Source organism: Coloeus monedula (assembly GCF_965178545.1).
Source record: "Coloeus monedula genome assembly, chromosome: 32".
NCBI lineage: Eukaryota > Metazoa > Chordata > Aves > Passeriformes > Corvidae > Coloeus > Coloeus monedula.
In genome coordinates, this window is record NC_138812.1 from 34,138 (window position 1) to 49,245 (window position 15,108).

Sequence of the window (15,108 nt, forward strand, 5' to 3'; positions counted from 1 at the left end):
GTGGAATGGTTCTGACCTTTCAGGTTTTTCCAAACCCAACCCTTCACCTCCAGGCGCCTGCGCCCAGGACTGGGTTACAGCCTCCTGAAATTGTGCAAGGCCCAGGATTTCTCCTGGCCTGACACTGCCAGCAACTGTGGCTCCAGCTGCCCTTGGAGTTAAAAAGCCACCTCCGAACTGACATCAGCAAAGTGGGGGGGCTGAGTTTTGTTTCACGTGGAAAAGGGCCGGCGTTCCCCTCCAGGCACTGGGGGCCAGGAGTGGGCTGCCGCCTCCTAAAATTGCGAACGGCACCGGCGTTCTCCCAGACCACTGCTGCCAGGAACCCGGGCTCTGCCTGGCCTGGAGTGGTCCTGGATGGCTCCAGGGGGCCCTAGGCTGAGTTTCTGAAAGGTTCTGCAGCACTGGGATGACTTCGACTTCTTTTCCTCTCCATTCCAGTCACTGGATTGCTTCTATGAGTCCCAGTTCCTTCCCACTGGTCCCCGTCCCCTTCCACTGTCCCCCCTTCCCTCCCGCTTTTGGTGTCCCCGTGTCCCTCCCGCTGCAGGTACTGGACACATAGCACTGCTTTAACCCTTTATTGCCACCACAGGGAGCCCATGTTGGGGGTCCCAGATGTTGCTGGGGGACGAGGGAGGGATGGAGGGGGGGTCCAGGGGGGTCTTGGTGGGGGTTGGAGGCCCCAGAAGGCTTCGGGGATGGGGGTGCGGAGTGTCTGTGGGGGCTTCTCAGGCCTCCCAGGGGGAGTCCCAGGGTGTTCTGGGGACTCCCCAGGGGTCATTCAGGGGGTCCCCGGAGGGGTCCCAGGGGTCAGGGGGAGCTCCTGGTGCATTTTTGCGGGGGGGAAAAAAGTGGGAATCGCTCAGGGGTTGGCGGTGGGGGGAGGGGCGGCCCCGCCCCCGATGCTGCCCCGGCTCAGGGTCCGGCTGCGGCTGCGCTCGCCCTCGCCCGCAGTGACCGAGCCGGTTCGGGAGCGGGACAGGCGCGTCATGGCGGAGGCGGCCACTGCGGGGACACGCCCGTGGTCCTCAAACTGCGCCCGCACCGTGCCCCCCTTTCCGAATGAACCACACCCAAAGCGCCGAACGCACCCTTTGCCACCGAACCGCGCCTTTTTCTCAGTAAAAAAGGGCCCTTTTCCCAATAAACCGAGCTGCTTTCCACCAAACCGCGCCCATTTTGTCCAGACCACGCCCTTTTCACACCCGACCACGCCCCTTCCTCCAAGCCACGCCCCTTTCCCACGAGCCACGCCCATTTCACGCCAGACCCCTACCTCGGGCCACGCCCCTTTGCTTTAGCCACACCCCCTTCCTCCAAACCCACGCCCCTTTCCTTTAGCCACACCCCATCATCCAAAGCCACGCCCCTTTCCTTTAGCCACACCCCTCCCTCCAAAGCCACGCCCCTTTCCTTTAGCCACACCCCTTCGTCCAAAGCCACGCCCCTTTCCTTTAGCCACACCCCCTCCATCCAAAGCCACGCCCCTTTCCTTTAGCCACACCCCTTCATCCAAAGCCACGCCCCTTTCCTTTAGCCACGCCCCTTTCCTTTAGCCACACCCCTTTCCTTTAGCCACACCCCCTTCCTCCAAACCCATGCCCCTTCCTTTAGCCACACCCCCTTCATCCAAAGCCACGCCCCTTTCCTTTAGCCACGCCCCTTTCCTTTAGCCACACCCCTTCATCCAAAGCCACGCCCCTTTCCTTTAGCCACACCCCTTTCCTTTAGCCACACCCCTTCATCCAAAGCCACACCCCTTTCCTTTAGCCACACCCCCTTCCTCCAAAGCCACACCCCCTTCCTTTAGCCACACCCCCTTCCTCCAAAGCCACGCCCATTTCCCCTCCAAACCACGCCCCTCACCTTGAGCCACGCCCCCTCCCCACAGGCCCCTGGTATTTGTGCATATGAATAAACCATCATGCATATTAATGATCCCCTCATGCATAGGCATCACTCACTGTAGCCCATGCCCTGCAGGAAGTACTTGATGGCCTCTGTCAGCCGGCCGGGCTGGGGGGAGGGGCATGGTCAGCGCTGACCACTGAGTGACCACTCAGTGACCACTCCCAGCCCCCCCATCCCCCCCGACCCCTCCGGTGACCTCCGACCCCTCACCTGGGTGATCTGCGGCTGCCCACCACCGTCGGCCATCTGCAAGAGAGGTCATCGAGTGACCATCGAGTGGTCATTCGGTGGTCACTTGGTGGTCACCAAGGGGTCAAAGGTCACCTTCAGGAAGGACGTTTGCGTCGGGTCCAGTTTGGCATTGCACTCCACCTTGGGGGAGGGGCGCGGGGAGGGTCAAGGAGTCAGGATGGGGTCAGGTGACCACACCCTGAGCGACCACGCCCTGCCCCTCCCCCACTCACCACAGCATCCTCGTGTGGGGAGTTGTCACCGACCACCAGCAGGACTGGGCAGCTGGGAGGGGGGTCAAGGGGTCACTCTGGGGTCAGCAGTAACTTGGGTGTCAGTGGTCAGTGGGGGGTCACTCAGGCATCAAGGGTCAGTGATCACTCGGGCGTCACACGGGGGTCAGTGGTAACTCAGGGCTCACTCGGGGGTCAGCGGTCACTCAGTGGTCACTCACCTCAGGCTTCTGGCCCCGCTCCGCTCCAAGCCGAGGTCACCGCGGCTGGGGGCAGGGGCGATGCTTTAACCCCGCCCACCATGGCCACACCCCTCCCCAAGACACCCCCACCCTTTAGCCCCCTCCCCCTTTGGCCACACCCCCTTTCCCCAGGCCACGCCCCCGCCACAAAGCCCCGCCCATCCCAGTAAGGCCAATGGGGTAGAAGCCCCACCCCCACCCCCCGGCTTTGAGGCCTGTTTGGCCACGCCCCATCCAGGCCACACCTCCTGGCCACACCCCTCCAGGCCACGCCCCGGACACGCCCCCGGCCACGCCCCCGGCCACAGCCTCACCTGGTGTACATGGTCCAGAGGAGGGGGGCGTTGGGCATGGCCGCCAGGTGCTCCCGGAGCCGCCGGACAATGGGAGAGGCAGCGGCCAGCTCGTCCTGGGGACCGGCCAGTGACCTCCCAGTGACCACCCAGTGACCACCCAGTGACCACCCAGTGATCGCCCACCCACTGACCGCCCCCTAATGTCCACCCCCCCAGTGACCTCCCAGTGACCTCCAGGACCCCGCAAACTCCCCAAATCCCCCCAAACACCCCCAGCCCCACAAATCCCCAGGAGACACCCCCCAAACTGACCCCAAAAGGACCCTCAGCCCCCACACCGGCCCCACGGAGCCCCAGACCCCCCCACCTGGGTGAAGAGGTGCCCCAGGATCATTTCGTTCGTCGACGTCGTCAGCCCTGAGAGCTGGGGGAGGGGCAGCTCTGTGAGACCCCCCCCCCCCTCAGCACGACCCCCAAACCCCCGAAATCAACCTCAAAAAGCCCAAAACCCACAAAATCCCCCCGGAACGCCCAAACCCCACAAAATCAACGCCAAAACCCCCCCAAAGACCGCCTGAAATCAACCCTAGAAACCCCAAAATTGCCCCAAATCCCCCCCCCAACACCCCCCAATCCATCCCAGACCCCCCAAATCCTCCCGCAAATCCCCCCAAATCCCTCCTCAAATTCCCCAAACTCCCCCCAAATCCCCCCAAATGTTCCCAAAATCCCCCTCAAACTCCTCCCAACCTCTCATGAAACCCCCGTATTTCCCCCAAATCCTCCAGGCTTCCTCCCAAACCCCCCCAGTTTTCCCCCAAATGCCCCGAATTCTCCCAAAATGCCCCGAATTCTCCCCCAAATCCCACCTTGCTGGCAGCCCAGTCCATCCAGCCCTTGGCACGGGGGTCGAGGTTGAGCAGCACCAGCCCCTCCACGGCCTCGGGGTGCAGCAGCTGCGACCCCAAAAAGTGACGCCAAAGGGACCCCTGGACCCCCCCCCAACCCACCCCCAAATCCCTCCCAAATCCCCCCATAATCTCCCAAAATGCCCCCCGAGGACCCCCCAATCCCACCCCAAAGTGCCCCTGAGGCCTCCCAAAATCTCCTCCAGGACCCCCCAACCCCTCCCCCCCCCCCCCCCAATCCTCATCAAATTAAAGTGGATTTGGGGGAGATTTGGGGGATTTGGGGGGGTTTGGGGCATTCTATAGGGGATTGGGGGGGGCTCGGGGTGTTTTGGAGTTGGATTGGGGGGCACTGGGGGGCACTGGGGGGCTCGGGAGGGGATTTTGGTGCTTTGGGGTTTTGGGGGAGGATTGGGGGGGAGTTTTGGAGGTTTGGGGGGGATTTGGGGGTTGTTTAGGAGTCTTTTGGGTTTTCTTCTGGTTTTTTTTGAGGGGGTTGGAATTCTGGGTTTTATTGGGGGGGGGGTTGGATTTTTTGGGGGTTTTTTGGGGGGGGGGGGTGGGGGTTGTTTTTTTGTGGGCGTTTCGGTTTTCATCGGGGTTTTTGGGGGGGGCGTTGGGTTTTTTTGGGGTTTTCTTTGGGACTTTTTTTTGGGCTTTTGGGGGGTTTTTTTTTTTTGTTTTTTTTTTTGGTTTTTTTTGGGGGGGGTTCCTGGGCCCCACTCACCCCAAACTTGGCCAGCACGAAGGCCCCGGCCCCCACCCCCACCCCGACGATGCTGCGGATGCTGAGGGGAGAGAAGTCAAAGGTCACGGGGGGCGTGGCCTGACCCCTGACCCCTCCCCCCCCACCCCACCCCACCCCTCCCCCACTCACCCCAGGCCCTGCAGGACCCCCGGGACAACCTCGGCCAATTGCTCCAGGGAGGGGTACTGGTACCTGGGGGGGGGGTCAGTGGTCACTCAGAGCTCCCTCGGGGCTCACGGGAGGGGTCGGGGGTTAAAAGAGGAGGGAAACGAGGGGTGGGGGAGGGGCTGCGAGGGGGGGAGGGGCGGTTTTTTTGGGGAGGGGCGTTACCCAGAGGGGTAGGGAGGAGCCCCCTCCTCCATCCCCGGCGGCTCCAGCTGCACCAGGTGGAAGCTGCGGGCGATCTCCGACATCTCCGGGTGCCCAAAAAGCTCCGAAAAACAGGTCCGGTCTGCGGTGGGGGAGGGGCGGCGGGGCGGTCAGCGGCGTGGGGGAAGCGACCGGAAGGGAATTTGGGGGGATTTTTGGTGCTTTTCGAGGGGGGGGGGTTTTGTGTCTCTCTGGGGCATTTGGGGGGTTTGGGGAGAGTTTGGGGGATTTGAGGAGGGATTTTGGGGAGGATTTGGGGGAAGTTGGGGCAGTCTGGGAGGTATTTGGGGGGAGATTTTGGGCTTTTGTGGGATTTTGGGGAGATGGGGGGGGGGGGGAGGTTTGGGGCTTTCTGGGGGTTTTGGGGGTGATTTCGTGGGTTTTGGGTTTTTTCCGGAGGAGGGGTCAGCAGGGGTCACTCGGGGTGGGGGAGGGGACTCACGCGTGTGTCCCACATCCGGCCAGGTCACCAGGGAGGGGCGGCCGGGCCGGGGGGACCCCGAAATCCACGCATGGACGACCCCGAAGGGCGTTTCCAGGAGGTGCTGGAAAGGAGAGGAATGGAAAAGAGAGAAATCCCCAAAAATGGGGATTCGAGCCCCAAAAAATCTGGATTCGTACCCCGAAAATGGCACGGAAAGGCCTGGGCCCCAAAAGGGGGGGTTTTGGCTAAAAATGGCCCAAAAAGAGAGGTTCTGCCCCCGAAATCCATCCAAAATTCCTCGTTTTCGCTCCCAAATCCTTGGGTTTGACCCCAGATTTCTCATTTTCACCCCAAATTTGCCGCTTTCCCCCCACATTCCCTCTTTTCACCGCAGATTACTCATTTTCGCTCCCAAATCCTAATTTCTGTCCCCAAATTCCTCATTTTCACCCCAAATTTCCTCATTTCCCCCCTCCAAATCCTCGGGTTTGCCCCCAGAATTCCGTTTTCACTCCCAGACCCCGGGAATTGCTGCTTTATCCCCAGAGTTGGCATTTGGGCCCCCGGATGCCCGGATTTGGCCTGGAAATGCCCCAAATCCCAGGATTTAACTCCCTCATTCCCGGCTCTGACCCAAATTCCTCCTTTCACTCCCCAATCTCCAAAACCCCTCCCCTTTATCCCCAAAATTCTGCCCCCAAATCACCAAATTCCGCCCCAAATCCCTCTTTTTTCCCCCCAAAATCCCCTTTGTCCCCCAAATCACCAAATTCCGCCCCAAATCCCTCTTTTTTTTTTTTCCCCCCAAAATCCCCTTTGTCCCCAAAATCCAGCCCCAAATCCCCAAATTCCGCCCCTCTCCCACCATTCCCCGCCCTACCCCAAAATTCCCGATTTTTCCCCCAATTCCCCCCCCCGATTTTCTCCTCCCCCCCCCCCCAAATCCCAACCGCGCCCCTCCCCCCCGCGCCCCCGCCCTGGTTTTGTCCCCCCCCCCCAATCCCGTTTTCCCCCCTAAAAAAAAACCCGGAAACCCCGGGAATTTTGGGGTGGGGGAGGGGAGGGGGGCGCTGGGGGGAGGGGAGGGGTGTCCGCCCCTCCCCCACCCCCAAATCCTCACCTTGACCTCCGCCGGTGGGGGAGGGGCGGCCTCGTGCAGCTCCATTGACCCTGGAATTTTGGGGGGGGGGGGGGGCGGCGGGGTCAGAGGTCACGACCCCTCCCCCACTCCCCCTCCCCCCCCCCCCTCCCGAGCCCCTCCCCCACCCGCGGGGGGTCCGAACCTGCGGCCACCTTGAGGCGCCCTCTGAGCGCGGCCCCTCCCCCACCCCGGGGCCCCTCCCCCACCCCGGGGCCCCTCCCCCCGCCCCCGCCCTGTTCCCACGGGGTGGGGGAGGGGCGCGGCCCCGAAATAGCCCCGGGGGGGGGGGTGGGGCCCTCCCTCCCCACGCCCTTTAATTACTTTAATTAAGTTCGCACTAACAAGCTTCGTTCCAGTCTTAATTAGGTTTCTCCCACTTTTAATTAGCTTTTTCGGACTCTTAATCAACTTTTATCCAACTTTTAATTAACTTTCTCACACTTTTAATTAACTTTTTTCAACCTTTAATTAACTTTATTCGTCTCTTAACTAACTTATTCCACTGTTAGTTATTTCTTTTTCCGCTCTTAATTAATTTTATTCCCCCTCTTAATCAACTTTTTTCCAACATTTAATCAACTTTGTTTCGCTTTAATAAACTTTTAATCAAGTTTGATTAAGGCCACGCCCTCTCCCTTCATTAATGAATTCACTCATTCATTAATTAATTAACAGCCCTGGAGGGGGGGGCACCTGGAATGTAAATAAGCTGGAATGGTTTGTTAATTAATTAATTCGTTAATTAGCAGCGCAAAGCAGAACTGAGTAGTCGAGTAGGGAATAGGTTAATTAGCCTCCACTTATTGATTAATTAAGCCCCTGGCATTAATCAAGCCCCTGAAAGCAGCAGCCTTAAGCAGAAGAATTAATCAGGATAATTAGTTACCCTTCGGTTAATTGCAGGTGTTATTAGTGTTGATCAATTAACTAGCCCTGAATTAATTAATCAGTGGGGATAATGAAGCTTTAATAATTTGTTGGGGGGGCTGATAAGCTTTGAATAATTAACAAGAGTGGGCTAATTAATCATTAGAAGTTATTTGGCCATGAACGATTAACTGAGGGGCTGTTTAGCCTTAGATAATTATTTGCAGCAATTAATTAATTGACCACACTAATGAACCTGCAATAATTAACTGGGTGGGCTGATTAATCTGGAATAATTAAGCAGCACTGCTAATTAGCCTAGAATAATTAATGAATGGGGGCTAATTAACCTGGAATGATGAGTCAGTGGGGAATAATTAACTAATGAGGCTAATGAACCTGGAATGATCATTCCGGGGGCTAATTATCCTGGAACAATTAATCAGTGGGGTTAATTAAGCCCCTCCCTAGCCCTGAGAGTTCCCCGCTCGTTAATAGGTGCTAATTAATGCCCACGCAGGATGGACATGGGACGGACACAGAGTTAATTACAGGGGAATCAATGACACACAATTAATTAATTGTGACACGGGAATTAATTAATTACACGGAATTAAGGCAGAATCCAGAGGGGACAAAGGCAGGGGCGACACGGCAAAAAGACGTGAGGGAAAAAAAAGGGAATTCCATGGGAAAAAAAACCCGGATTTTCGCAGAATTTCCATGGAATTCGGGCAAAACCCGGAGGGGACGAAGGCAGGGGAGACCCAGGGGTGAACACAAGGGAAAACCGTGGGAATTCCAAGGAAAAAGAATGGGATTTCCATGGAATTTCCATGGAGCTCAAAGTCCAAAACGCAGGGAGAACGCGGGAAAGACACGGAATTAATTCCGTGGGATTTACATGGAATTCAGGCAAAATCCAGGCGGGACAAATGCAGGGGTGACATGGGAATGACGTGGATGAAAACACGGAATTGACACGGAATTGACACGGAATTTACATGGAATTACACAGAATTCAGGCAAAATCCAGACGGGACAAATGCAGGGGTGACATGGGAATGACGTGGATGAAAACACGGAATTGACACGGAATTAAGGCAAAATCCAAGGCGAGATTTGTGGAGGGATAAGACAGGAATGACATGGGATTAGTTACATGGGATTTCCACGGAATTACACGGGATTTCCACAGAATTAAGGCAAAATCCAAGACAAGAAGAGAAAGGCCGGGACAACACAGGAGCGACAGGGGAAATTCCAGGAAAAAAACCCACGAAAATGCCACGGGAAAACCCTTCAGAATTCGAGGGGGAAAAATCCTCCCGTGATTCCAGGAGAAATCCCCCGAAATTCCAGGGGTTTCCGCGGGATTTCCACGGGAGCAAGGCACTGCCCCAAGGCACGGGGACAATTCGGGACCGTCGTCGCGAGCGGTGTGACGTCACCGCAATGACGTCATCCCGGTGACGTCACGGCGCGTCCGGCCGCGTCCGGCCGCGTCCGGGCTCGTCCAGTTTGGGGGCCAGGGCCAGCAGCAGCGCCCGCAGGTGCCGCGCCCCTTCCTGGGCGGCCGCCAGCACCTCCTCGTGGCCCGTGGGCGTGTCCGGGTGTGGCTCCGGCCCTGCCCCGCCCACTGTGACGTCATCACTGCCGCTGTCGTCATCGTCGTCTCCGGGGGCGGAGTTGGTGATGAGGGACAGCCCCAGGACGCGCAGCCCCAGGTGACGCGCGGCCGACGCCTCGGACACCGTGCTCATACCTGGAGGGGGGGACAGCGAGGGTGGGGACACGCCCGGACACACCTGGACACGCCCGGACACACCTGGACACGCCTGGACAGGCCCAGGACACACCTGGACAGGCCCAGGACGCACCTGGACAGGCCCAGGACACACCTGGACACAACCAGGACACACCTGGACACACCTGGACATGCCAAGGATGCACCTGGACACAACCAGGACACACCTGGACACACCTGGACAGGCCCAGGCCACACCTGGACAGGCCCAGGACGCACCTGGACAGGCCCAGGACACACCTGGACAGGCCAAGGATGCACCTGGACAGGCCAAGGATGCACCTGGACACACCTGGACAGGCCAAGAATGCACCTGGACACAACCAGGACACACCTGGACATGCCAAGGATGCACCTGGACAGGCCCAGGACACACCTGGACAGGCCCAGGACACACCTGGACATGCCTGGACACACCTGGACAGGCCCAGGACACACCTGGACAGGCCCAGGACACACCTGGACAGGCCCAGGACGCACCTGGACAGGCCCAGGACGCACCTGGACACACCTGGACAGGCCAAGGATGCACCTGGACAGGCCCAGGACACACCTGGACAGGCCAAGGATGCACCTGGACAGGCCCAGGACGCACCTGGACAGGCCAAGGACACACCTGGACACACCCAGGACACACCTGGACACACCTGGACAGGCCAAGGACACACCTGGACACACCCAGGACACACCTGGACACACCTGGACAGGCCAAGGATGCACCTGGACACAACCAGGACACACCTGGACAGGCCCAGGACGCACCTGGACAGGCCAAGAATGCACCTGGACACAACCAGGACACACCTGGACACACCTGGACATGCCAAGGATGCACCTGGACAGGCCCAGGACACACCTGGACACACCTGGACAGGCCAAGGATGCACCTGGACAGGCCAAGGATGCACCTGGACAGGCCCAGGACACACCTGGACATGCCTGGACACACCTGGACAGGCCCAGGACACACCTGGACAGGCCCAGGACGCACCTGGACAGGCCCAGGACACACCTGGACAGGCCAAGGATGCACCTGGACAGGCCCAGGACACACCTGGACATGCCTGGACACACCTGGACAGGCCCAGGACACACCTGGACACGCCTGGACACACCTGGACAGGCCCAGGATGCACCTGGACAGGCCTGGACACACCTGGACAGGCCCAGGACACACCTGGACAGGCCCAGGATGCACCTGGACAGGCCCAGGACACACCTGGACAGGCCCAGGATGCACCTGGACAGGCCCAGGACACACCTGGACAGGCCCAGGACACACCTGGACATGCCAAGGATGCACCTGGACAGGCCCAGGACACACCTGGCCACACCTGGACACACCTGGACAGGCCCAGGACACACCTGGACAGGCCTGGACACACCTGGACAGGCCCAGGACACACCTGGACACGCCTGGACACACCTGGACAGGCCAAGGACACACCTGGACACAACCAGGACACACCTGGACAGGCCAAGGACGCACCTGGACAGGCCCAGGACACACCTGGACACACCTGGACAGGCCAAGGATGCACCTGGACAGGCCCAGGACACCCCCAGGACACACCTGGCCACACCTGGCCACACCTGGCCACGCCCCCGCGTCGTGCTGACCCCAAACTCAGGGACCTTCGGCTATCTGGGGTTATTGGGGGATGGTTCGGGACTCTTTTGGGACTCCTCTTTCGGGCTCTTTTCGGGCCGTTTCGGAGCTCTTTCGGGGCTGATCCGAGGCTCATTTTTGGCTGCTCCGGGAGCCTTTTGGGACCCTTTTTGGGGCTGATCCGTAGCCCTTTCCCCGCCCCCCCGGGCCCCTTCTCCTCACCGACGGCGTCAGCCCCGAGGCGTCGCAGCAGCCGGCACTCGGCGGGGGTCTCGTAGCTCGGCCCCCCCACGCCCACGTAGACCCCGGGGCGGGCCTGCAGCTCCTTGGGGGCCAACGCCAGCGCCAGGCGCCGCAGCCCGGGGTCGTAGGCGTCCGTCATGGCCGGGAAGCGCGGCCCAAACCTGCCGGGAGTCGCCGGGCATCGGGAATGGGAATGATTCTCCCGGAATTTTCCCGTTCTCATCCCGAAATCGGCCCTTTCTGCCCCGAAATCTGCGTTCCTACCTCAAAGTTGTCCCCTTCTGCCCTCAAAATGTCCATTTTACCTCCCAAGTCCCCCCGTTTCCCCCCCAAATGCTCATTTTGAACCCGAAATCCCCCGTTCTTCCCCCAAAACCCTGCTCCAACCCCGCCCGTCCCCACCCTGCCAGGCCCTGCCCACCTCTCATCGTTAGGCCCCACCAGGGGCGAGCGTCCGGCCAGGCCAGGGAGGTCGATGTGGTCGCGGATGACCAGCAGGTGACCGGGGCCGAAGTGTGGCCGCAGGGATCCTGCGGCGTTGGTCAGCACCAGGGTGTGGACTCCGACCAGGGCCAGAGCCCGGACAGGGACAACCACCTGTGGGTCATGGAGGGGTCAGGGCGGGGTCATGGCAGGGGTTCAGGGACAGGGAGGGGCCCAGGGGTGGCCGCAGGGCAGTGGTCAGCACCTGGGTGTGGAGGACGGCCAGGGTGTGGTCAGGGCATGGCCAGGGCAGGGTCAAGGGGTCATGGGTGTGACCAGGGCCATGGCTAAAGAGGCAGGGGGCAGGGCAAGGAGGGCAGGCCTGCAAAGGGGGCGTGGCTTAGGTAGGAAGGGGGTGTGGCCCCAGGCGTGGCCATGGCTCAGGTGAGGGTGTGGCTCGGGTGGGTGTGGCCATGGCTCAGGTGAGGGTGCGGCCCCAGGAGTGGGCGTGGCTCAGGTGAGGGTGTGGCCCCAGGAGTGGCCATGGCTCAGGTGAGGGTGTGGCTCGTGTGGGCGTGGCCCCAGGAGTGGGCGTGGCTCAGGTGAGGGTGTGGCTCGTGTGGGTGTGGCCATGGCTCAGGTGAAGGTGTGGCTCATGTGGGTGTGGCCATGGCTCAGGTGAGGGCATGGCCCCAGGAGTGGGCGTGGCTCAGGTGAGGGTGTGGCTGGTGCGGGCGTGGCCCCAGGTGCGGACGTGGTCCCCGGAGTGGCCATGGCTCAGGTGCGGACGTGGTCCCCGGAGTGGGCGTGGCTCAGGTGAGGGTGTGGCTGGTGTGGGCGTGGCCCCAGGTGTGGGCGTGGCCCCAGGAGTGGGCGTGGCTCAGGTGAGGGTGTGGCTGGTGCGGGCGTGGCCCCAGGTGTGGGCGTGGCCCCAGGAGTGGGCGTGGCTCAGGTGAGGGTGTGGCTGGTGCGGGCGTGGCCCCAGGTGCGGGTGTGGCCCCCGGAGTGGGCGTGGCTCAGGTGAGGGTGTGGCTCGGGTGGGTGTGGCCATGGCTCAGGTGTGGGCGTGGCCCCAGGAGTGGGCGTGGGTCAGGTGAGGGTGTGGCTCATGTGGGTGTGGCCATGGCTCAGGTGCGGGCGTGGCCCCAGGAGTGGGCGTGGCTCAGGTGAGGGTGTGGCTGGTGTGGGCGTGGCCCCAGGTGTGGGCGTGGCCCCAGGAGTGGGCGTGGCTCAGGTGAGGGTGTGGCTGGTGTGGGCATGGTCCCAGGTGTGGGCGTGGTCCCCGGCGTGGGCGTGGCTCAGGTGAGGGTGTGGCTGGTGCGGGCGTGGCCCCAGGTGTGGGTGTGGCCCCAGGAGTGGGCGTGGCTCAGGTGAGGGTGTGGCTCGTGTGGGCGTGACCCCAGGAGTGGGTGTGGCTCAGGTGAGGGTGTGGCTCATGTGGGTGTGGCCATGGCTCAGGTGAGGGTGTGGCTGGTGCGGGCGTGGTCCCAGGTGTGGGCGTGGCCCCAGGTGTGGGCGTGGCTCACCTGGGCAGGGCTGTAGCCCTCGTAGAGGTGGAAGCGGCCCTGCAGGACGGCGCAGGGGGCGGAGCCGAGGCGGCCGACGACCAACCGGCCAGCGTGGCCCTGCACTGGGGGCGGGGGTCACCACTCCCACCTGAGCCACAGGTGACCCCCAAACCCCCCCCCCAGAATCACTCCAACCTCACCAGACCACCCCAAACCCACCCCACAATCGCCCCAAACACCCCCAACCTCCCGAAATTCCCCCAAACCACCCGCAATTCCACAAAACCACCCCAAACCCTCCCCAAATCCCCTGAAATCCGCCCCCCCCCCCCCCCTGCCAGCTCTCCCAGCGCTCCCAGTGCTCCCAGTACCGGTGCTGCGGGGGAAGTGGGGGATGTCGGCGTAGTCGAAGCTCTGCGGCTCCGAGAGCTCCTGGGCCAGCGCTCCCAGCCCCGAGCCGCACACCAGGGCCACCCGCGGGGGCTCCCGCAGCCGCGCCCGCAGCCAGGCCGCCGCCTCCGCGCACGCCTCGTAGCTGCGGGACCGGTAAGGACCAGTTTGGCACCAGTTTGGCACCGGTTTGGCACCGGTTTGGCGCCGGTTTGGCGCCGGTACGGAGCAGTTCGGAGCCAAGGTGGCACCAGTGGGGTCCCACCGGGGTCCCAGGGGTGCAGGTGGGGGTGAGACGAGGAGGAGACAGGTGAGGGGACACCCGGGACACCCAAAAGGAACCATCGAGTGACCCCCCAGGACATCGAGAGGGGCACCCAGGAGCCACGGAGTGACCCCCAGAGTGACCCCCAGCACCCCTGGATGACCCCCAGGACCCTCAGACGGACCCCCAGGAGCCACGGAGTGACCCCCAGCACCCCTGAATGACCCTCAAGACCCTCAGATGGACCCCCAGGAGCCACGGAGTGACCCCCAGCACCCCTGAATGACCCTCAGGACCCTCAGACGGACCCCCAGGAGCCACGGAGTGACCCCCAGCACCCCTGGATGACCCTCAGGACATCGAGAGGGGCACCCAGGAGCCACGGAGTGACCCCCAGCACCCCTGAATGACCCTCAGGACATCGAGAGGGGCACCCAGGAGCCACGGAGTGACCCCCAGCACCCCTGGATGACCCTCAGGACATCGAGAGGGGCACCCAGGAGCCACGGAGTGACCCCCAGCACCCCTGGATGACCCTCAGGACATCGAGAGGGGCACCCAGGAGCCACGGAGTGACCCCCAGCACCCCTGGATGACCCTCAGGACATCGAGAGGGGCACCCAGGAGCCACGGAGTGACCCCCAGCACCCCTGAATGACCCTCAGGACATCGAGAGGGGCACCCAGGAGCCACGGAGTGACCCCCAGCACCCCTGGATGACCCTCAGGACATCGAGAGGGGCACCCAGGAGCCACGGAGTGACCCCCAGCACCCCTGAATGACCCTCAGGACCCTCAGAGGGACCCCCAGGAGCCACGGAGTGACCCCCAGGGACAGCCAGGGTCCATGAGGTGACAGCTAGGGACAGTTAGGACACCCAGAGGGACCCTCAGCTCCCCCGAATGACCCTCAAAAGGACCCCCAGGGGCACCCAGGACCCATTGGGTGGCACCTGGGGACCCCCAGGACCCCCAGAGGGACACCCAGGATCCCCTGAATGACCCCCAGGACCCTCCAAAGGACCCCCAGGACCCCGCCGGGACCCCTCGATCGCCCCCCAAGCTCCGCTGTCCCCCCCCATCCCCGACCTTGACTCTCGCCCCGGAGCCGCCGCCGCCCGGGCCCGGGGCCAGACGGACTTGGGACGGGGCGGGCGATGCCCCGCCCCCAAATCTCCCCCCCAAAACCCCCCAAAAAAATCTCCAAACCTCCCCGTTCCACCCTCCCCATCCCTGCTCCTCGTCCTCCCCATCAACGGGATTTGGGGGGGGGGGGGGGGGGATCTTTAAGCCCACACGGGAACGCCCCCCTGGCGCTGATTGGCCACGGCGGAGGTGGGAGACCCTCAGGCCGCGCTCCCATTGGATGATCGCCCTTCAAAAAATCCCCTCCCATCCCAAAAATCCCCCCCAAAATTCCTCCCCGGCGCCCCCCCCCCCCCCCACCTTCCGTCCATCGGGGCCGCGTCTGCGCCGCCGCCGCCGCCCCCG

At 62.0% G+C, this 15,108-nt stretch overlaps 2 protein-coding genes across 2 annotated transcripts; both read right to left on the bottom strand.

Annotated features, from left to right (window-relative positions):
- Positions 1-566: 566 nt before the first annotated feature.
- Positions 567-6,717, bottom strand: LOC309583739 (protein NDRG2-like). The gene is made up of 15 exons (XM_082299524.1): positions 6,649-6,717; positions 6,486-6,535; positions 5,384-5,486; positions 4,903-5,023; positions 4,702-4,764; positions 4,552-4,612; positions 3,786-3,872; positions 3,284-3,340; positions 2,935-3,029; positions 2,600-2,644; positions 2,379-2,430; positions 2,239-2,286; positions 2,125-2,160; positions 1,968-2,019; positions 567-1,008 (listed from the first exon to the last, which is right to left on the bottom strand). Exons 2-15 carry the CDS (start codon positions 6,528-6,530, stop codon positions 866-868), a joined length of 1,008 nt encoding a protein of 335 aa, XP_082155650.1. The 5' UTR covers positions 6,531-6,535; positions 6,649-6,717; the 3' UTR covers positions 567-865.
- Positions 6,718-6,798: 81 nt separating this feature from the next.
- On the bottom strand, positions 6,799-13,698 carry PNP (purine nucleoside phosphorylase; the record flags this gene model as incomplete). The annotated part of the gene is made up of 5 exons (XM_082299478.1): positions 6,799-9,138; positions 11,012-11,193; positions 11,454-11,629; positions 12,982-13,085; positions 13,335-13,698. The coding sequence occupies 5 exons, from the start codon at positions 13,696-13,698 to the stop codon at positions 8,849-8,851; spliced, it is 1,116 nt and encodes a 371-aa protein (XP_082155604.1). The 3' UTR covers positions 6,799-8,848.
- Between the last annotated feature and the right edge of the window lie 1,410 nt (positions 13,699-15,108).